At 40.8% G+C, this 24,517-nt stretch overlaps 1 protein-coding gene across 1 annotated transcript in view; it reads left to right on the top strand.

Moving 5' to 3' along the window:
• The window catches only part of nbas (NBAS subunit of NRZ tethering complex), a 152,548-nt gene that overhangs the window by 78,646 nt on the left and 49,385 nt on the right, over nucleotides 1-24,517 (top strand). Inside the window, exons 42-46 of the mRNA XM_044169800.1 lie at nucleotides 4,439-4,662; nucleotides 4,944-5,054; nucleotides 13,970-14,220; nucleotides 19,750-20,090; nucleotides 21,837-22,061. Of these exons, the coding sequence (XP_044025735.1) occupies nucleotides 4,439-4,662; nucleotides 4,944-5,054; nucleotides 13,970-14,220; nucleotides 19,750-20,090; nucleotides 21,837-22,061 (1,152 nt within the window). The remainder of the gene's footprint in view (nucleotides 1-4,438; nucleotides 4,663-4,943; nucleotides 5,055-13,969; nucleotides 14,221-19,749; nucleotides 20,091-21,836; nucleotides 22,062-24,517) is intronic.

Genomic DNA, 24,517 nt, shown 5'->3' on the forward strand with positions numbered 1-24,517 from the left:
TAATGAGGCCACTGACTGTATAGCTAAGTGTTAGGCATGACATAAACACAACTTATTAAGATCATAACTAGCTTACTCTCTAGAGAGTAAGCTAGGAAGGAGGAAGAAGGAGGAAGGAGGAAGTCTGTTTCTCTATACCCTCTATGTAATTGTTACCACACAAAGAGAGACAGTGTGTTTAAAAACTAGGTTAGCCTGAGCAATTTTGGGGGTGGTTAGTCCAAGTTCACTCAAATTGACTGTTTTCTATCATTACACTCTTGTAATGAATGTAAATTTAGACTAGGCCTTATTACATTGTTGGACTGCCAGACTGATGGGAAGGTAGGAAGACATATTTTTTGCCAGACTAGTGGCAGGGCTCTAGGGATGTTGGCCTATTGGTCTTTGTGTCAATCCACTTTGGTTCAGACTGAAATATCTCAGCAACTACTGTTGCCATGCAATTTTGTACATTTTGACATTCATGGTCCCCAGAGGATAGTGGAGTCCTAATAACTTTGGTGATCCCCTGACTTTTATTGATCTAGCATCACCAGCAGGTCAAATGTATCTCCTATGGAGGGGTATATGTCCACATCTACTTGCTAGATTTGCACAAAGTTTGGTACAGACATTCATGGCTCTCAGACAATGAATACAAAGGACTTTGATAATCCCCTGACTTCTACTCAAGTGCCACCAGTAGGTCAACATGTCTCAAGAACTATTGGATGGATTGCCTTGAAAGTAAAGACATTTATGATCCCCTCAGCTTGATTTGTAATAACTTTGGTGATTTGCTGACATTTCTTCTAGTACCTTCATCAGGTCAAAGTATTAGTGTGTGCAATACTTTGTTTTTTTGACTGAATACCTGCAAAACTAATGACATTCACATCACCCTCAGCTCTTCTTTGTATTTAGTACTAATTACCAAATGTTAGCATGCTAACATGCTTAACTAAGATGGTAAACATGGTAAGCATTATACTTGTTACACATCATCATGTTAGCATTGTCATTGTGAGCATGTTAAGCATGCTGACATTAAAGTGGTCATATTATGCCCATTTTCAGGTTCAGAATTTTATTTTGGGGTTGTACCAGAATAGGTTTACATGGTTTCATTTAAAAAAATCATTGCTGCAGCACCTCTCCTGTGTCTTGAATGCTCCGAGTGAGGCATCTCACTTCTATTCTATCTTTGTTGTGAGTTGCACATGCGCAGTACCTAGGTAAGGACTACTAGCCAATCATAAGCAGAGTAGGACTGGTCCTGACGAGCAAGGTAGTGTGATCCAAAACAAAGCCGGCTCAACTGGTAACTAGACATATCAAGTAATTAAAACAACTTTTAAATCACATGAAAAGACTCAGTATCTGCAATGCTAAAATTGTTATCCCCAGTGAAATCAGCAGGCAACACATGTAGCATGTAAACAATTGTACACACATGTACACACATGCACATTATAAACATACATCCACTTGCACACTTGTACACTGTTCAACATAGTTCAACGTAGTGCTAGCATCTGCGGGCAAAACAGTGGTAAGAGGGAAAACAATACCGCATGATGTAATATTAAGATTTAGTTTGTCAGTTTTATTATCATGATTAACTCAAAGAGTTACAATAATATTTTATATCACATATTTAACCAGACAGCTTGGGGAAAGGAAAAAGGATTTTTGATGGGTGCTGGGAGGGTTGTGACTGAAATATAATAACATGGTAAATTAAGAATTAAGAGCCAGCGTGGTTGAAGAGATTTGAGACAGAGACATAGACTTTTTATTTTTACACTGTTCCCTCTTAAGCAGCATCACAGAAAGGAGGGGAGTGTAGAGAAAAGAGCCTGTGGCAGTGGTGGAATATCTAAAGGGGGAGTTGGAGAGTGCTGGCTTCCTCCCAGCTGTGTAACATCACACACTACCTTATGCAATTATACTTTATATACAGTTTATACATTATTCCTTTTGAAGAAGGGCTATAAGTGGCTTTTTAAGATACTTTCAAATTTAAAAAGCAAGTAATTAGATGAGAAAAATGAGAAATGGGTGTTGGCTTAATTTGAAGAATAAATGTGATTGCAAAAAATACTTAGAAAGTAGAAGGATTCCGGTGGTTCTCCAGTAATGAGAGAGGAGGGACAAAGAATTTGAGAGATGCAAGAAAAGCTAGTATTTGGAGTGGTAAGGGAGGATATAATCCAGATAGCCAAAAGGACAAAGTACTGTAGATGAATGACAGAGAGTGAGAGAGAGAATGCAAACAGTGTTTCATCATGAAAGCCTTATTTCAATAAAGTTCTTCAAACATCAGCCTGTCCATCACAGTTCCAGCAGACTTTCTTCTCTCTCTCTCTATGGCGTTCTGTGCATGTCATTCTTCCTTGTCTGAAAACAGTGTCCAAAATGATGCCAGCATTAACAAATACCATTCTACTTTTTCTCTCCTCTCCTCTCTTCCATTACTTTACTCCTCCTATCTCTCCTAACTTACCCCCACACACTTTTAATACTCTCCCCTTTCTACCTCTTCTCCTCACTCTCCCTCCTGTCCCGCTTTTGAACTGTGAATCTGCCACCATGACTGCTGCTAAGGCCACATCTAAAGACACACACACATACGCACACATGCTGACAGCAGGAATAGACACACACAGAGATAGACAGACACACATACACACACACACACACACACACACCCCTCTGTTTTCAAGCTCACACATTTCCAGCAGCCATAATTACCTTATGCAAATAAGATCAACAAATAAACCAAGTCATCCTGCTGGGTGACAGCATATAAGATGCCAAAAACCAAATTCAGGAGCTCATTTAATTAGAACAGAGGTGATGAGAGAGATACAACATTCACCTACTGCTCCCTGCACATGACACACTCAATCATAAATGTGTATCCACTGTTTAGTTCCCCACAGGCCTGATTCACGGTAGCAATTATGGTTCCTGGTACATTTACCCATATTTTCTTGGCGTGTGGGGGAAAAAAGGCTCATATTGAGTTGCCTGATTTAACTCAGGTGCTGCAGTCAATGTCTTCCTGTAAGCACAATTATAGAAGTAATGCCAGCATAGTTAGTCTGCCCCTACCTTTTTCTGCCGTTTTTTTTTTTTTTTTTTTTTTTTTGAAAATTACAGCCATTTTTGAAAATAGTCTCATTAGTTTGTCACGGCAAAGCAGCGACAGACCTGTGAAGTTGACGTGTGCAGTGTTTGAAGCTCAGTGTGTCACATAGTTTAATGATAAGCCTTAAGGGCAGTTTAAATTTGGTCAAACCTGGTTTAAACAGTGTAGCGTACCTCCTGTATCGCTCTATGGGTAAGAACTGCCTTTGAAAAGCAAATAAGGGTAAAAAAGATAGTGAAGAAGAGGGAGTCTGTGATGTAAGATCCTGTTGTTCTCTATGGTGGATATTATGTGAAATTATATACAGGTAAACATAACTATGGACAAAAATCTTTGATAATTGCATCCATCTTTTTTACGCCTTTTTATGTGCATTTTCTTTTTGGGCATAAAAAACCTGATTGGAAATGAGAAATAAAAAATGTAAAAAAAAAAAAAAACAACAAAAAAATCTTGAAATATTGCAAAAAAGTTTTTATGTTTGGCTGAGGTGTAAAAGTTGATGTATTGGTAAAAACAAAGGGCTACATTTTTTTTCAATAAAACATTGGAAGTACCAGGATCAAAATAGGTGTTCCCCCAAATTGGAGAGAATATGGACAGTTGTGATGTTACTCCTAAAAAATCCTTTGCGCTTGAACCCAAACCCCAACTGTATTCTTTATAAATTGATTTGGTATGTCATTTTAAATTTGACAAATTGTTTGGTGTAAAAGTACAGATATAAAGGCAGTAGTACCAGTAGCACAATAGTAGCAGTAGAAATTGGGGAAACTGCAAGCCACCTCCATCATATGGCAAATATGGACACGCTGAACGGTTCTGGCCTCCACGTCGTCCGTTATGTTAGCAAGATTCAAAGTCAATAACATGACAAAACAGTAACTATAATTTGACAGCATGTTTAACAACAAGACTAGCTAGCTATCCAGCCATGTCATTGTCCCCAAATCAATATCAAGATTTTCATGAACAAATAGTGTACTGTTGGCCTCAGCCTGAAGTAGCGAATGGGATGTGAGATGATCGCTTATGTGGAAAAAAAAGTATCATTATGTTCAGAGGGGCAGTGTACTTCTAGCAGCTTGTGTGTTACAGTTGCCATTATTCCATGTACATTTTGTAAAATGTTTTTTCATTTTATCAAAAAATGCTCGACGTTCCAATGGAATGGACTGAAACAAATATATAAATTGGCAAATACTTTAAACATATGGCCTATTGAGGCCACCAGCATGAAATAACACATTCAGCAGCTGTTTGTGTGAGACTTAAACGTGAGAATTATTCCCCTTTTCATAGGCTGACCCAAAGGAGCTGATTCGATTGGTCACACAGCATGTGTCTGCATATTCGGATTGGCCAGAGGAGCTGGAGAAGTTGATCAACCAGCTGCGTATGTACAACGAGCGTCTGATGGACTTCACCCAGGCCCAGGTGTTACAGGGGCTGGGCCGCGGGGTGGATGTCCAGCGCTTCAGCTCTGACTCCGACTATAAGAAGGAGACCATCCTTGGCCTCACAGAGTAAGTACGGAGGGGACTGACTTAAAGGAATATACCGTCAATACCTTGTTTCCTCAAATGAATGACTAAACATTTACTTCAGTTGTCTGCTGGAAATAAATGTAGTTAAAAATAATCATACATACAGTGGGTTTGTAATGTAGTCGGTAAGGTGTGCTTTATTTGGTCTGCATTTTTTCATACCACATGCATATGAGTGATGGCTCGCTCTTTCTGCTTCAATACGATTAAATCTGATCATTGCTTTCCTCCTCTCTGCATGTGTGTCTGTATGTGTTTAGGACACTGGATGACGGCGTGTACAGGATCGCTCTGTCTCTGGCAAAGCGCTACAGTGTTCCTCTGTGGGAGGTCTACATGACTCACCTCGAGTTCCTCTTTACAGATAGCGGGTACATGCACACACACACGCACACACACACAAATACAAACACTATCGCATAACCTCTCCCAGAGCATTTTCCATCTCAATCTCTTAAATGCGCTCGTGTTTTGATAAAGACACGAGTTGCTTGTGTCTACTTATGTATTCCCATGTCTAATAAGTTTTGTGTGTGCACATGTCCTTGTCCCTCCTGTATCTAAAATTTTGAAAAGTGAAATGAAAATAAGGGAATTTCAGTAGCACCACTGCCTCTGAGTTATGCCAAAACTCACCTACATAAAAAGCATACTTAAAGCACCCCAGAGTAAATCAAACATGTTGTGAATGTGTGTATGTGTGTTTGTGTTTTAGTGGGAGAGAGGACGTGAGTGTGTCAGATTCTATTTCCATAGTTTATTTGCTCTCTGACTTCATAGCTGAGGATCTGACTAGCTCTGCACCTTTCCTTGTTTTAATAGAATGCCTTTTCAGCAGAGTCGAGATGTGTGTGTGTGTGTGTGTGTGTGTGTTTGCGTGCACACGTGTGCATCTGTAATAAATATCCCCCTGTCGCATTCTGATATAAGAAAATGGTTTATGGGCTCCACTTAGCGATAAATTACAACCTATACCTTCTTTAAACCGTACCACAGCTGCTGTGTGTGTGTGAGTTTCTACCAAAATCTCAAGATCATGACAAATGCATTAAGAATATTCATGCTATAATCTTGACTAGAAGCATCTGCAATGTGCATATTGATTTAACAGATGGATGGACACAGGGACTGATATAAATAGAGCAGACGGGGGAAAACTTAAAGGAAAATGCGCATACAGACAGAAGATGGGAGATGTGAAATGGAATTTAGTCTTTTATTGATCTCTGTACGCAGTGCTTAATTTGTAACTCTGCAGAAAGGGTGCTGTTCCTGTGGGTCTGGGAGAGAATAAGTCACGGATCGCATAAATAATCGACAGTGCCTGGAGCACATTGGACAATGCCTAGGTGCTAGCTTTTAAAACTAAACAAAACTGTCATCAACTCTCAGCTCATCTCTCTCTCTCTCTCTCTCTCTCTCTCTCTCTCTCTCTCTCTCTCTCTCTCTCTCTCTCTCTCTCTCTCTCTCTCTCTCAGCACAAACAGCTTAGTTGTGGGGCTTGCAGTAATCATATGCCAAAATATTTAGTCATCAAATAGCATTAAACCACTTGCCAGAATACAGTGCTATTATCGCCAACCTGTTGATCCGCCTGTGTAGGGTCCAACTGACCTTTTGACATTTTACCAGTTTCCTCCCTGTTGCTGAGGGTATCCCTCTCTTTCTTTTTTTTTTACAATCAGATTTAAAATGCATCCAAAGTAAACACACGATTTATGAGTAACTTGAAATAAAAGAATAACAGAACAGATAACATTAAATATTACACAAAGTTTATTTACACATTTTGATAGTGAGGTGCCGGATCCAATCAAATAGGTGCCGGTCCCAATCTGGGAGGCCCTGTTCCGGCAGGATCCGTCACAAATTAAGACCCGCCTGTAGGGAAATATATTCTTTGCATTTCACTAATCCCAACTGTTTAGTAGCAGCAGCCAGCCACAGTGCAGTGCCCTTGGATCAAGTCCAGTTCTGAGGCCAGTACTTGGGATAAGGGCAATTAAAAGAGTCTTCCTAATGAATTACATTTGTTTTACATTCATTTGGCAGACATTTTTGTCCAAAGCGGCTTACAATAAGTGCATTCACTCAAATGGTTCAAGAGCTAGATGCCATTAAAAATTGGAAGTGCAACCCTCCCAAATAAAACAACAAAAAGTGAGTTAGAGAGGCTGCGGCAAAAGGCAGTGACTCTGATGTTCTGTCTTCAGTGTGGAGTTCATTCCACCAATGCAGGGAGGCTTGACCGAGATGAGCGACCGCAAGGTCCTCTGAATGACAGGACAGCCAAACGTCCAGAGGTAGAGGAGCGCAATGGTCAGGCGGGAGTGTAGGGTTTGACCATGGCTTGGAGGTGGAGGGAGCATTTCTTTTCATTGCCCTGTAGGCCAACACCAGCGTCTTGAACTGGATGCGAGCAGCAACAACGAGCCAGTATAGTGACAGGAGAAGAGGAGGGGTGTTGGAGTACTTTGGGAGGTTGAGCACCAGGCGGGCAGCAGCGGGCAGCATGCATAAATGTATTTCAAGTCTAATGAGTAGAAAGAGCTGCTGAGCATTCATTGTTAAGTATTACAAAAAACAAGATGTAGAGAAAGGTTGTTAGATAAAGAAATAACCACAGAATCAGGGAGGGGAGGGGAGGGAGGGGAGGGGAGGGAGGGCCAGATAGATGGAGGAAGAAGAGATAGATGATAGAGGCAGAGTGTCCCTGAGGCAGTCCTATTAACACAGAATGAACGCTTTAGAGGAATTAATGCACTGCCAAACACCACCATCATCAGCTGTTCACTCTTCGTGTAGGTCTTTGTAGATGTATTCTGGGCCCCTTTAGGGACATGAATTTCAGCCAGTTTTATTGACATTTTAATGACAGCTATTAAACCATTTAAATGACTTGTCCAAAAACGGAACGAGTGTTGATGTCTCACTCAGAAATGACCTGCCAATTTAGTTTACTCGATCTCCATTTTTTTTTTTTAAATCTTTGAATGTTATCCCCTACAGTAGCTCACCCATCCAAATTCATTCTTGTATATTTTGTTTGGCTTCAATTGATCCAAATTAATTTAAATACATGTCACACAATTTGTGTCTTTTGTAGAAGGGCTGAACATCAGCTTGGCATTGTCTTTTTTGTGCGCTTAATGTTAACTTGATGTCCTGCAAGACAAAATACCGGTAACATTTCCACCAACATATCAGAAAATTTGACCATCACAGCTTCATCACTGACACCAGCTCAATTTAGCTGGATTGTTCTCGTAGGTCTTCATGTCAGGATAAATTAAACTTGGAATACTTCAGACATTTCAAACAGCGCAGCTCCGAGCTCCTCATTTCAGTTCCTACCTGTCACCAGCAGCTGCTGACCAGTTGTGCTGCGTTTTCTGCAGATCAGTGTTTGCCCGTGATGCGAAATAAATCGTCTTTTGTTGCACCTTCCTTTCTGACTCCTCAAAGACAGAGAGGACACCTTTGAATTCTGTACCAGCTCTTTTGCATTTGTACATCTGGTGACCTCAGCTGGCAAATACAAGTTAAAATTCTATCAGAAATTGACAGTGTTACACACTATACAGTCTTAACTGTGTTTGGCTTTCCTGCTAGTTGATAAGAACCTTTCAGCTCCTAGTTAATAATGCCCTGGATAATGTTCTAGCTAAATTTTCTGTCTGTGATTCCTGCAATGCCAAGATCCAAATACTGGTTCTCAAATGAGCCATTTCCTTTCATAAAACCCACTTCATTTGAACCTTACTTCTACTTTGCTCTGTCTACACTTTGCCACTTTAACCTTCCAGGGACCTTGTGGCATGCAAATTATATCAGTACTTTAAGAACATTGTGAAGTGCAGTCACCCCTGCCTCAGCAAAGAGCTCCCCCCTCTTCCCTCTGTCACTGCAGTTTCACCTCAGCTGTTTTATTTCTTAATAGGTTTGTTCTTTCCTGTCATGTTGCATGTTCTGTATTTAGATTTTTTTTTTTTTTTAGCAAAATGACTTATGAATTATTTGATTGATTAGATTGACTGTTGATTTTCAACATCAGATCATTTCTACAAATAAGACTTTTTGGCATATACACAAGGATGTTGACATGCTACTTGCTGTCTAGCTGTCACCAGTAAATATGCTATTGTGTATGCTAATGCTAATTTACACTATTCTAGACATACTATTTAATAATCTCAAATATTTCTCTCAAATTAAGTTACTGCAAGCATGTATCTTGCTGTGTGTTAATTTGAGTGTGCTTAGCATGCTGATGAGCTTTCCTGCCTAGAATAAAAAAGCACATTTGTCGCATTCAGTGGGAATTGTGATCGTGCTGTTGCTACACACAGGTTAGAAACGGTACGTTCTGTGTTCAGCTGCAGTTGTTTGGTGCTGTTGTTTTTGATGTTTAGGGGATTATTGACGTGCTGTCCACAGAAACTCCGTGAGCCTGGAGCATGACTGTAAGCATGTTTCTCTGAGTCATGGGGGAAAACCAGTGAGAACAGGACGTGGACCGACAGATACAACTGCATAACCTTCAGTAATGCTAAAACAATATTTCTGACTGAATTGAAACAGGAACTACTTGCATGGCACATGTGCAAGGTTTGACACCTCAGACACAGTAGTCAGTCCATATATGCCATCAGCTCCTCACTTAACCTGCTGTTTCTAACTGCCATATGCCACTGTTGACCGGCTGTGCTGCTTTTTCCCCTCCACCACCTCAACCTCTCTCAGTCTGTGACTGATAGTATCTTTGTATAAGCTTGTTTTTGGGAATGATACATGTTCTATATAGTGATGGGATTTATGGCTCTTTGAGGGGATCCGGATCTTCGCGATCAAAAGAACGGCTCTTTTGGCTCTTTTTAAATATTTAGTCAGTTTTAAGAAACCAGCTTGGGGGCATCTCAGTTTATCCTGGAAATAATCACTGGGAGGAATGATGAGGTGAGATTTGTAGTCAAATAATTAAAACTCGGATATCACACACCAATATCTGAGTTTGAATTATTCTGAAATATTGATTATTACCTCATTTGTCATGTGTGGACTATATTCCATAGGGTTGCACAAATCCCTCTGCTTAGACAGTGACATCACTATTTTGGATTTACCTTTAGTACAAAGTGTGTGTGCGTGTGTGTGTGAGTAAAGCTACGTTGACTTATGTTATTCATACAATACCTACTCACAAATAAACATCAAAAACAAAGCCGGCTGCAATGAATTTCTGTGCAAAACAGCTTTTACTACAAACACTTCCACACAAGAACATTGTTATCACACAAGAACATTTTGATAGAAAACAAAAAATATTTAAAGTAGATAAAATTAGAATAAATAAAATGGAAATGTCTACATACTACATACTATTACTACTGTAAACTTTGTTTTGTAAACTTTTTAAAAGAACAAGTTTTAAATGAACACAAAATGCAATGTAAATAAATACAAAGCAGTTCCTTACTTTATGGCTTTTTCTGCCTCTCTTTTTTGTCCTTGGGCAAATTTGCATTAAGGAAGACAAGAGCTCTGACCTTTTTGGGCTTAAGGCGACTTCTCCTCTCTGAGATTAACTGGTGTACTCACGTGAAGGATGCGTGCACAACTAATAACTAATATCATCACGCTATAAAGGGTTGGCCTGCGCTGGGTGCGCCCCTCCCCCCATAACTGTTCTGTCTCGCGGAGGAGCTCATTTGTGTGCATCTGTGTGAAACACGCATAGGAAAAAAGAACGACAGAAAGAACGGCTCCCCTCCAGCCGCGACTCGGCTCCCATCGTTCATGTTTATGAGCCGTTCAAAAGAATCGGTTCGTTCGCGAACGTCACAACTCTAGTTCTATATAAAAATCCTTTTCTTGCCTGAAATGGAACACGTGTAAATATATGCTCTAGGGGTGGCAATATCAGGTGGTTGGTGGGTTGGTCCACCAGCTTGCTCAAGACACCATCATCAGGTCAAAAATTTAATTTGTTCAATATGTTGGTTTATGACCACATACCTGCAAAACTAATGACATTGCCATCAGCCTCAGCTGTGTGTTGTGTTTAGTGCTAATTAGCATGTTAACATGCTACCAAGCTAAACAAAACTATGTTAGTATTTAGTTCAGTACAGCCAGACAGAGCTGCTAACTTAGCTCAGACTCATATTGACAAGTCATCCAAATGTGATTTTGGCAGCTCCAACATCATTAAAGCAGCTATAATCAATGTTGTTATATTAACAATGGATCACATGACTTCTTGTATATGAAAGGGGTCACTTGTAGTGACGAATCCATAGAGAACTATCATCCAACTCTGCAGTTCCTTTCAGCTCTACCATGCTTTATAGCAACTTTCAGCTCATTGTTTTGGTTTTACAGCCCACAACTTTACTGTTTTGGTTCACTCTCACTGCTCTCATTAGCATCGTTTCTAGACGCAGCAGGCAGCTGTTTCAGTGAAAAAGCTCTGATAGAACCACTGTACACAACCTGCCCAGCACCAAACAGTAACAAATTTAGCGACTAACTGGTGAACGGAAGAATTAAATAACTGCTAATGTTGCTCTGTATCTGTTGTATGTGTGTGTATATATAGGAAACTGTTTGATAACAAGTTCGCCATACTAATTTAAAAGGTGATAATATGTCATATTTGAGTTTACGGCCTCTTTCTGCTGCCCCCAAATGGCCAAAACATCAGTTATTGCAGGTTTAAAATGATATGTATTGTGTTCCTAAGGTTTAAACTATCTGTTATTTTAGTGTTCATTTGGTTGTAAGTACAATTGCTCATACTTAATTATAAAGCACAATATTTTCATATAATTGAAAGGCTAGAGTTACATGTACCCTGTACTCTGACTCTTTCCTAAGGATCAAGTGTCTGTGTTTGCAGATGGTGTGTGAGGACTTGGTGTTGGTATATGTTTGGTGTGTGTAAATGTGTGATAGGCAGAAAATATTTCCTCCGAAAAAATTAATTGGCTGTATGCCTCTCACTGTCCTCTAGAAGAGAAAATGTCTGACTGCCATTGTCCTGTACTGAACTCTACAGCACAAAAATACTTTTATAACCCCCTGCTGGACAGTAATTTCTAAACAAATTAGGGGCATAGATCATAAAAGAAATACAGCTTACATAAATTCAAACAACAGTGGCTTGCTGAGTAATCATCCCTTCGCTGCCAAAGCCCCCCTAGAGTTTCATTCTGGCTGTCAGATTACCACGGCAATTAAATATGCCTCTGAATTTAAGAATATTAGAAGCCTGTTTTTGTTTGGACATGGTGGAAGCGACAACAAACAGAATATGGTAATGTCAGACGGGGAAGGAGAGGGATGAGAGAGGATAGGAACAGCGCAGAGAATGAGGAATACTCCACCGGATTAAATCGGTTCCTTGCTCCGGCTTTTGAAATGAACAAGAAAAGATTGTAATGAGAAGTTGCTGATATTACAGCCACATGAACACAACAGCGATAGAGTGGGAAATTGGGTTGCGTACAGAGAGAGATACCACCAAGCGAGCAGCAACAGCAAAGCATGCGTGCAGTAGACTAGCTATAAAACTATCAGTGGGACAAAGAGTTGCTGAAAGCTGTAGAGAGAAGAGAGGAAGTGCTCACAGCCTTAGTAAAGAGAGGCACTAAACACCTTTTGTCACTGGATAGAGAAGAAAGACAAAGAGAAGATGACAACCTGGCTTTGAAGAACTACAGTAACACACTCAGCTAAAGCAGAGCCTGACATGAACACTGGGCACAATCCGCCAGTCACAGCAGTCTGTATCTCTGCCTGTGTGCGCTTGCCAAGGAAAACTCCCCTCAAACAGTCCTTCCTGGACAAGTTGTTGTTTCTCTTGTTATTGTTCTCTTGCCTTGGTGCTTCCAGTCACTTTGGAGCTAATGTGATTAAATAGTGAAGCATCAGACTTTGAATGGGGTCTCAGGCTGCCCGTGAGTGGGTGCACTTAGGAAAGAGACAGGAGGAAAAGTCACTGAGAGAGTCTTTACTTAGAGTTACTTGTACTGTTGACTCCAGTCTTATTCGAGCCCCTGTTGTGAGGATGATTAGTGTTATTTACATTATTGAGCTTATTGTCAGCTGCCTCCACACTGCTGCCGCTGTCTGTATTTTTTTCATTAGTGAAAGCCTCCCAGCTAGCTCTGATGGAGAGCCCAGAGGAACATTGTCCTCTTTGATGTTGTCCCACTCTAACAGATATAAACAGACTTGCACACACACAAACACACTCCCAGACAGCCACAGATTGCTCAGAGTCCCTCTGTGACTGCCAGCAACTAGCTTTCCTGCGTCTTTGGCTTTTCATTCTTTGTATCTTTCCTTGTTTAACCTTTGTTTGCGGTTCTCTGACGTTTTTCTTTTCCACTTCTCCTCTCTGGTGTTGTGCTTGTGTTCTTTTCACTTGTCCTCTCATTTTTCAAGACCACCCGCTGCTGTTGACTTTGAGTTTTGTGGTAAAACATGTTTTTTGAAAAGCAAAGCAGTGCACAAGTCGTGTGCAACTTGAACAAATCACTGAATAGGTTTCCACACAGATTTTCTTCACTCTCTGAGCATTTCCACATCATGTTCTTTTTCTTTCTCTCTGTCTGTCTCTCTTCTCTTTGTCTTCCCTTTTTCACATTTCATCCCCATTTTGCCTGTTTTTGTCTGAGCTGACTGAATTCTTAAATGTATTCTCAGTAGTAATCTATGAAATCCTCATCCTTTTTTCGAGGGACTGTATCTTTGGTGATAAGCCTGCAGATCGCTGTGCTGCCTTTGCACTGCTGTTTTCAAACACTACTTTGCAACCAAATAGTCTCCAATGCTGGTTGTCTTCCTCCTTTTGATTTTTTTTTTTTTTTTTTTTTTTTTGTTTATGAAATTTGGATTTTTGTCAGTATTGCTGTTTTCTCTTATATTTTTCAGGCATGGTAGCTATTGCTGCTTATGTGAACAACTTAGATCTTAATTTGTGTCTTTCAAACAAATCGCTATATCTGACACCAGAAAGTTACTGTGAAGTGTTTCACATTCTGTGTACTAATGGATGCTTTGCCTAGAGAAGACATATCTCACACAGCAGGCGTTTACAACAGCAAATGTAAAAGCTTTGAACTTGGGATAGGATGGATTATTATTGTGTGTTTATATTGCTTTGAAAACTTTATGGATTATTGCATTCCATGTGGAATTGGCAAAAACATTCAGTTACATACACTCATAGTTTTATTCTCTCCTTATTTGTCCCCCTTTTTTCCTCTTCCTCCTCATCCAGTCTTTCCACCAAGGATATTGAATCCCGGAGCGAGTCCCTCGGTCTGTTTGACACTTTGAAGTGCAACCCTCAGGCCTTTTACACCCACATGACTAAGTATGTTCTGCCCACTGTGGAGGGTGCTGACCTGGGCCGTCTGCTCTACTACTACACTTTGCTTGATGCTGCAGGGTGTGAGCCTCACGTCACTACCATCATCAAGCCAGACTCCCATGTCAAACTGCTCAAGAAGCTTCGAGCTGTTGCAAACGGTAAGACAACTGCTGCATAATTAGTAGGTGGTTTACAGGAAGGACAAAAGACAGGGATAATATGCTTGTTGTTATCCCAAAAATGTAACCCCTTGAACCAATGGATGCAGTTTGCATCTAAAATCCAATTCAGTCGGTGCTGAAAACAGCAGTAATAAAAACAGGTTTCACTACAACCAGTTAATCAGATCAACTATGAAAACACCTTTCTAATGATATGGGTAACTACAGTGTGTAATTCTCTGTATTTAGGAAAAATACTAACTTTTTGTGCAATCATCTATGCAGGAGGTATATTTCATATATAAAGGAATTTATTTGGTTGTGGTCAACAATGGCACTGCTTAGAAAAACCTAACTGAGTAACACCATTTCTAATGGTACAGAATCGACAAAAGCACCCATTTGTCAATCAATTAATGCTGTTTTTGAGAAAAACCAGGCAAAAAAAGCCTAGAATTACAAGTGTTAATGCACCTCTCTTGTTGGTGGGAAATCAGCCCCAAGCCTTTAATGTCAAGAAATCAAGTCCAGTGTTAAAGACTTGAACATAATTCCTCTTGACATGATTGACGACTCACATGCAGATGTTGACATTCCTTCTAGCCAATAGATAACCTCAAGTCACTGTCAACAGTTGAATGCTGAAACCCTTATATTCCTCTGTAAGTGACAAATGAAATACCCCTGATGACATACCTATACTTTAGATGTACACATTATTTTTTATCTCTACCTCAGTGTGTCCTTTAATCTTACTTGCTTCTTCTTTTTCTCCACCAGCTCTCATGTTAGTTTCTCAAGTTGAAAAGTAACAGGATTGAAACAAACACAACTTTTCACATTTTGTAAACGACAAGTGAAGCAATCCACTTCTGTATTAGTTGTCAATGTACCTAACACACCAAGCTCCTGAAACAGCAACAGTATCGCAGTAAGATGCAGTTTTCACTTAGATTTCAGTGGCAGCACCCTCTCCAAGGACGTCATGTCCAGGTTGTAGTGTGTCACCGGTTCAGCGGTCCGGTTAGAGTGCTCAAACTTTGTTGCGTACGGGTGGAGGTGGTGTCACTTCTTGATGAAGTTCAGTAAAGGTCAGCCGGGTGTCAGCTGTGTTTTCACGCCTCACTTCCCCCCTCTGCTCCTGATAACACCACAGCTTTTACCGGTGACACGTCTCTGTTTAACACACATACACGCATTCACAAATCACATACACACACCTTTGAGTCAACCACATCAAGACTTTGATGCATTTCTGCATAAACTAACAAAAATGCACTTTACTTTAAGCTCACACTGCCACTTCTATATTTTAGTTTCACTCACACACAGTTACCTTATTGCATCATTATATTAGCGACTGGCTGCTTGCTAACCCCCATTAATTACTGTTGCTCAAGCTTTCTGTTCACGCACTGCGCATATGCAGTTTACAATGACAGTGGTTGAAGATTTGCTACTCCAAATTACTAGTAATTTTTGAAACAATGGTTCCTTGATTTCAGACAGAGGTAGACAAAAGCAGGTTTCTCAATTTTGGCCATCGACAGTCGATTTTGCCAGCTAAAATGACAACTGTTGCTGGCAGATTTCATCAGTTGTAGCTAGCTAGCTAATTAAGCAAATGTTAGCTCTGAGTTGGTTGAACACAGTCTCTAGCTTACTTAATGTCTCCAGCTGACTTGTTTTAAAATTAGAATCTTGTAAAAGGGTCTTAAATATGCACTTGATGGAAATAGTGTGCGCATGCGCCAATGTGCATGCTGCTTGTTGCCACTACTCCAACTTTTAGCTTTCCTTTTTCTTCAAAACTTGAGTAAACTTTTGTGTAAGTGTAATTTAAACATAGTTTCCCCTCGGGGATCAATAAAGTATTTCTGATGCTGATACATGATATCGTGCTAAAAAGATTCAGGCTAAAGCTGCATGTCCCACCCAAAAAGTGCATCCTCACAGGCTGATGATCCATGCAGAAGACGTGAAAATAAAGAACAGTGTTGTAATTTAACGCTATCTCAGTCAATGTTGGCTGGGGTTGCTGGAATGTAAACTTCCCCAAATCCAATAAAAATCAGGACAGAACATTGCTAACATTACCCTAAACTCTGATATCATCCAGCGCCAGCTCCCACACAGTAGGGAACTACTACAGTGGATGTGCTAGTCATGAACAAGGCTTTTTTAACATAACCTGAAACCCCACAAACTAATGAGTAACACTTCATTTGAAGGTGTGTTAATAAGACTGACATGACACCATCATAACCATGACATAACACCTGTCATGAACATGAAGGAGTTAATTATGTCACTTTTAATGCAAAGTTGACATTGTTTGAGATGTCTTTGTTATGACAACTTGACATCAATCAAGACAAAAATGTCTTTGTCATGACAACTTGACATTCACCAAGAAAACACAACCTGTCATAAACATGCCATAGCAAGGCTAATTATCAAACTAGAAACTACTTAGCTTATTGGGTTAACCTCACATTATAGTGTCATACTGTCTAATGTCAGTTAGCGGTTATATTATTAGCAACAAGTAAAGCTATCTGTCCATCAGGAAACTCCATAAATCACCTTGGTACTGTTCTTTGTCGTAAAACTGCCCTCATAACATTACTGACATCTTTATGACAAGTTCAAATGGTTACACTTTACTTGAGGTCAAGGGAATTATTCATGACACAATTATAATGGTCTCATGACAGTCGTTATCAAAACCAAGCACATATGACAGTATAATGTAATGGTAACACATAAACCTAAATAGTTTCTTTAAGTTTGATAATTAGGCCTGCTAATGGCATGTTTATGACAGGTTATGTTTTCTTGGTTAATGTCAAGTTGTCATAACAATGGCATCTCAAACAATGTCAACTTTGCATTAAAAGTGACATAATTGACCGAATGACACTTAATGACAGCAGTCATAAAGTGGCGCATGCGCACACTTTATACAGACTCCTTCATGTTTATGACTGGTGTCATGTCATGGTTATGATGGTGTCACGTCAGTCTTATGAACCCACCTTCAAATAAAGTGTTACCAACTAATGTAACTAGTTAATGGTGTTCCCAGGCCTGGGAAGTAAAGCTTGGTTACTACTGTAGGAAGTAAGTTAGTTAGCTGGACATGCTAACAATTACAGCTGACCTTAGATCAGATAATCCATTTCTTACACTTTTGCACTTGTGTTTTTTGGTTTTGGAAAGGTCAGTGCAGACAATGACCTTATGCGTTTCAGCAACAAGGAAGTACTCTGACTGTTATTGTGTCTTTTACCTTCCTATCTACACCGGAAGTGGGAAGGCGTCACGTTGTGTAGATTGACATCTGCTGCTCGCGATCACCTTGTGCTTACATGTTAGAAAAAATCTGACCAGTTTTATAATATAACGTACTGCATGACGGACTGCCTGAGTTGGCAGAAAAGAGACTTTCTTCCATGGCAGTCTGACAAAAAAATGTCATCATTTTGCAACACAAAGTAAGCTAGTTGAGCTAACTTAGTTGTAAGCTTAAGGCAGAAAGTAATGCTGCACTGAAGATCATCTTTTTAATACAATACCTGTGGTGTATGTGGTGTTGTCAGGCCATATGACCTCCTCAAAAATGTGGATGTGTGTTCCCAACTTTGAGAAATGTGTAGTAGACTGTGTGAACCAATCAGAACTGAGACATTTTTTCTTGTATTTAATATAGCCAGCAATAGACTCTTTTCACAGAAGACATGTTGACTTGTCAAAGCAGGAAAAGCACAGGTGTAAATAATAACATTAACGATGACTCCATTCCATTAAGTGTCCCAGTGAGCCACATCAGTGAGTGAGCATGCACAATACCAGAGCCCTGGAACTGGCTTGCCTAAATGGAATGCAGCAATCATTAATGTTATTAATTAATGATTACTTCTGCTTTCGCTGCTTTGACAAGTCAAAATGTCTTCTGTGAAAAGGGTCTATATCAGCCGGAAGTTAAGAAACAAAACCATAAATGGAACAAACGAAAATAAGGGCGAGCCGCATTAACTCGGTTGGTCTTACTAGATCCCCATGCACACCACTTCAACTTGAGGAGAAGTCCAAAGTTCGACAGGGCCACAATCCCTAGTTGCGGTTGCTAAGCTGTGATTGGACAATCACTGTTTGGGGCAGGGGGGCAAGCTATCAGTTGCACAACTACAGTAAAAGTAAAACTAGTAGACACACATAGCACTCACACATATAAATATACATACATACATACATACTTCACTAAAGGGATTAATACTGTGTACTGGCATTTATACTGACTTTGTGATATTAACACTTACAAACTAACACTCTGTATCGCTCTCTCACACACACACGCACACACACACACACGTTCACACACTATTAAAACTTATCCCACGCATTCTCACTCTTTGACACAAAAATTGACACACTGGCTGTAGCGTTGTCTCCAGGGCCACCAACTTTCTACAAACTCTATTCTCCAGCTTTAAGACACACACACACTCAAAATGACTCATTTGCAGTCCTGGACAGACACACGTGAGCTCTCACACACGAGAGCTCTCACACACACGCACACAACGCACAGACATACTTACGAGGCATTCAGGCAGTGTAGGGACAGGTGGTGTGTGTCCAATATTCATCACAATTTCAGACACAGTACCAGGTGACTGTCTGAGTGGGCTCCTGAGGAGGGGGATGAGATGCTGCTTCGGTGTGGAAGAGACGGAGGCAGAGAGAGGAGTGGGTGGGGCAGGGGAGAGACAGAGACAGAGAGTACATGTGTAAGTGCATGTTACTCTTATCTGTGGTTTAAGTGTCCGTCTGGGCCTGTCTGAAAGTATTATGTGTGTCTGCACTCTGTGTTTTATATATATATGTGTGTGTGTGTGTGTGTGTGTGTGTGTGTGTGTGAGGGATTCCGAGCAGCGTTGACAGAGCCCTCCCCACAGGCAGACCAGTGTTAAATATTTAATGCCCAGACAGGCTGTGGTGTTGCCACAGTAATGTGTCTGTCTGATAGCGCTGGAGACCAAGAGCACGCCACTTGTCTCTCTCTCTCACTCACACACACACACACACACAGAGAGAATACTGCAGTGGTAGGTACACCTACATGGCATGCTTCTGTAAAAGTAGCAGTAAAGATATACACTGTCTAACATGATCAAGAATTTGTGTGATATATTCCACAATGTAAATCTAAATATAAAAGCTGTAAAGGTCGTACTCTTTATTCATCGTATAACTGAATATTTTCCTTTAGAAAGCACTGAATATGCGAGACAGACTGTACAGTATCACAACAACTAGAGCAATGCTACTTTAGGTCATGTGTACAAGGACGATGAGGGAGCCTCCAAGTGTACTTTTTTGCTTATATACGCACAGTGCACTATGAGCACAAGGGTTGGGTGAAGTGGAAAACACATCGACGGGATGTATTCATTATTATTTCAATGTCAAATGTAGCATACAAATGTCAGCATTCTAAATAATAAACTATCTCTTTTGCAGGTTTGAACTACCGAAAGCTGACTGATGAATCGTTGGATCCGCTGGCCACTCTACAACCAGTTCTGACCAGTCAGAACGTACTGTCCATCTCCAAACTTGCTAATCGGCTGCCTGTGCCTGGTGGTGGAGGGGCAACAGTCTCCCCCAGTGCAGTCCACGCAGTATGGTTGCAGAAGCTGTTTTGGAAAGGAGACCCCCAGTTGCTGAAGAGACCCCCACAGAGTGACCAAGACTACCTCCATGCGTACGACACCTGTGCCAAATACCTGGACAGGCTGGTCCCTGCTGACGCTGTCCGCTTCCTGGATAGCATCACCTTCTCAACTGATGCAGCTGAACATGTAAGCCTAAATTTGTTCAAACAATAGTGATGTTTCTGTTTTTAAGTTTTAGTTTTTTCCTGAAATTTCTTTTTCATATGAATTTCTGTATGCCAGACAGAAAAGAGGAAAAGTAGTATGACACAGTACAGTGTGAAGGAGGCTCTGTTTTCTATTACCGTCTCAGACAGGAACTGGTGGGAGTTGGGCAGACAGACAATTTGTAATTGCAGCACAGAAGGTACTGTGGTTGGTTCCAGGCAGCCACCCAGACAGGGTTCATATTGTCTAAAAGGAAGGATTGTGGGGATTTCCAATCACTACATCAAACTGTCATATTCCTCACTCTGTATGCTTCATCATCTGACCGGTTGTCTCTCATGTCCTCCCAGCTAAATTTTTGGAACGTCAGAAGTCCTTTCCTAATTTTAAATACATTATTCTGTTCACATCTACACTCTGTCGCCTCAAAGCACATACTAGTCATGATTTACGAAAGAAATTATAAAATTGCACAAGAAATGTCAGCCACATAATTATAGCACTCTGAAAAATTGTCCTGCAGAGGACTTAAAGTGCCTCGGCGCACCTTATCAATACTAGCCCACTGTTTTTTTTTCTTTCATACTGGCACACTGCCACCCCCAACCGCCCGAGACCTTGCCTTTTCTTCCACTTTTGTGTTATGTACCCTCTCTTTCCCTGTGACTCCGCGAGAGCTAATTGATCCCTCTCTACATCAGAGCCAATTTAACTCTAATTCCCAGCAGGCACTGTTTTCCCACTGTGCTTTTTAACATGCAGGTTACCTCTCAGAAACCCACTGTCTACTCCCTCTTTCCTCACCCTCCTTCTCTTCTTTTTTCTCTCCTTTTTGAACCCTCAAAGGGAAAATCTGAACCCTTCTCACTGTTAGAACCGCATCTGACCTTTCACACCCCCATTGCCCCCCAGGATGGATTGATCTATATCCCACAAGGCCTAGGGGTGAGACGGATGGCTGGGACTTATCTTACCGCCTACTGGACTTATATTTTGAAGGGAAACAGAGAGTGTTGGCATTTTTCCCCCCCTCTCAAGTATTGATCTTAGATAGCGTCTTTAGTGGAAGCATCCTCCCTTCCTCAACCTCCAGCCTGTTTCTACACACTTAGACACAAATGCATATACACACTTACCCTTGGAAGAAATTGTAAAGGTTTGTCAGGAAACTCCATTTGAGTGATCATCCTGTCCTGGCAGAGAAAAGTGCTGTCAGTCTGAGTCAAGGTATCTAGCAAATGCAGAAGTATGAGTAGCATGTGTCTGAGTGTATGGCTGTGGTAGCTGGAAATGTGAAGTTGGGTGATTTTTAAGTGTATTTTGTGGTGTGAATGTGTGTGTGGGGCTTGTCAGTGCCCGTGTGCTTCCATGCAAGAGCGTAAAACCTCCTACAGCCAAAGGCCTTCTCTTTTCCCATGAATGGTTAACCTACTCTCACTGAATTGAATCAATTACACCAGGCTCGCAGCTATGATCTCTCTCACTCACACACTCCTTACACACACATACACACATGCTACTCAAATTCCTGATGGTATTTTTTGCGCAGATAAATTGGGTTATACCTGCCTTTCTTCTCTGTTAAGTTTGAAATAAACGTACATAACTTGTGCACGTCTCTTTCCCTCTCTTTGTTCAATTTGACCCCCACCCCAATTTACCTACCGTATCCCGTTCTTCCTTCTCCTCATTTTATTCCTTCCATCCGTCCTGTTCCGTCTCCAGTTGAGCATCCAGGCGAGGTCGGAGGTGATAAAGCGAGCCACCAAAGCCCTGCGCCAGCTGGGTGAGAAGAGCAAGAAGAAAGGTGGCGATGATAGCTGGGTGCAGGAAAGGACAGACCCAGCAGGGATGACTTTTGATGAGGCTCTAGCACATCTGCAGCAATCACAGGCCCACCTGGACACCTTGAGCCATGCCTCCATACTGTCTCTTAAAGACAGCCAGCAGGTATACCCCATTTGCCAGACACTGAAGCCATTTCAAATTTTAAGATGGAGAAGTCATCTTTCTGTAAATGTGTGGTAAATGATCGGTTAAAAGAACACACAATAGAGATTTTCATATTGTTTAACATAAATGGCAAGTAAAGTGGACAAAGACACCCAGATCGTTTGCTGCAGTGACTCATGGTCATGCTTTAGTGTATTAGTATATTGAGTGATCAGTTCAAGGTCTTAAGCTTAAATGGTAAGTCGTTGTAAATTCTAGGCAACTAAATCTGGTGGATTTGTGCATGAAACTCATAGAAATTGCATGAAAAGTGAACTGTTTGCCTCGGCAAGAACAGTTGAATGTGTGCTTGCTCACCTTAAAATAGTTCCAAAAATAGACCTAGCTTCATTGGCTGATTTACTGCACTTAATTTTTTAATTGTATTAATTTACATATCAGAAATTATAGTAACTTTTTTTATTACTGAAAGGGCAGAATTCTTAGTTTGGATACTTCTTTATGATAGCGTATTGTGACGTACTGTAATGCCCCTCTACAAGGGACACATGGTTAATTTTCATGTCTTTCTTCTTGTTAATTAACAGACAAATTGACCCAATAGTCATTCTCCAAAACTCTTTTGATTAAGTGACTCACTCACAACCTTTGAGACACGTATACACACGCACATACACATACACTTATTCCCTTACCTGTTCATGGGGTCACCTTTAGTTTGGACGTTCAGTACAGATTGTGTGTGTGTGTGTATGTACTTTGTCTGGGCTTGTGTTTGTGTGTGTGTGTTGTATATTTCTGGGCTGGTTCTGCTCGACTAAGCTCTTCCCAGCCTCACTGGGACCAGTCAAGGGTATATTAATGTAAATCTATGGGCTGCTGTTTCAAATGAGCTCTGCCACATGGCCGTATATAAAGTACGTACGCCATGCTGTATCTCATTAAGCAAAGTCATACTGACTTACCCCACTGTCACCTCCCTGTGGCTGTGTGTGTGTGCATGTGTATACACAAAATGAATGTGGGGCCAGAGAGAGGGGACGTTATGATTTGGCAAGCCGAGTGTTGCTATGCGACCACGAGATACCCATGAAAACTGGTCACTTCTGACCCCCACACTGTGCTACTTTATAATATTTAGCCCCTGTTTTGTCTGTGTTTAAAAGCACATACCCTTCGTAATAGCGAAGAAGATTACATTACAAGGCAGAGCTGTAAACTAAAGTCACAGGTGCACACACAAACACACACAACTTCTAATGTAACTTCCCTTCTACTGGTGCAGGAAGCGATTGTATTCTTGGAGATAGATTAAAAGAATATAAGAACCTGGAAAGGGCAGATAGGTAGAGAAAGATAGATAGGAGGAGCCCTGTAGGCTCTGTTTGGCTATACTGTGGTCATTTATCAAGTGTATGTGACCAGCTGCTGGGAATAATAGTGGATCGTAGAGGAATCCACCACAGGCACCTTGACTTATGAGGACAGCAAATTACACACTGCAGATATTGTATATGAAGTGTTTTTGAAAGCATGGGTCAGTATCCAAAGAATAGCTGTGAAAAAGATACCATTTTGCTGTGGACAAATCAAGTTAGCACAGTTCTGTATTAAAACCTTCCCATGTTCCTTTGATATCATACACAATGAAAAGTACTGTATAAAAACCATGCCCGTGATGATTAGGGTTCACAAGGCTGTAGCATGCAAGAATACTACCATTGTTTTTAAAAAATAATGATCTTTTGGGGCATTTTTTGCCTTTATCCCATAGCGACAGTAGAGAGGTGACAGGAAATGAGGAGAGAGAGGGAAGGGAATGACATGCAACAAAGTTCCCCGGCTTGATACAAAATGGGGACATTGAAGTTCACGGTTGGCACCTTAACCCCTAAGCCCCCAGGCAAATATCCATGTATCCATCGATCGTTCCATGCATTAATTTTCAAGTCCTTTATCTGGTAAGGTTTGTGGTGGCACAAGGACACACAGAGTGGCCCAAATGTCCTTTTCCCCCACAACCTTCCTCAAGCTCTTCCTTCAAGTCCTTGGCCCTAGAGTTCCCTCCTAGCTGTTCATGCCCACAACACCGACAAAAGGATGCAGCCAAGGGGCAGCCCTACTAGATGCCCAACCCACCTCATCAAGCTACTCTCAGTGAAACCAGCCACCCTGCGGAAAAACCTCACATCTCCCACTTGTTACCTTAATCTCTCTCTGTCAGTGTCCTAAACTTGTGATCATCAGTAATGATTGGAACAAAGAATTGAGAGCTTAGTTTTATAGCGCAGCTCTGTGGCACCCAAATGTTTCCAAACCAGACACTCTTTAGTCTTCAGCTAGTCCTTCATATTCTGTCAAATAATATAATATGAATATCATGTATCATGAATATATGATATCCATATATCATGAATATCAATATCCTGTCCTGAATATCCTGCCAATGAATA

The sequence above is a fragment of the Siniperca chuatsi genome, linkage group LG16 (genome assembly GCF_020085105.1).
Source record: "Siniperca chuatsi isolate FFG_IHB_CAS linkage group LG16, ASM2008510v1, whole genome shotgun sequence".
Lineage (NCBI taxonomy): Eukaryota > Metazoa > Chordata > Actinopteri > Centrarchiformes > Sinipercidae > Siniperca > Siniperca chuatsi.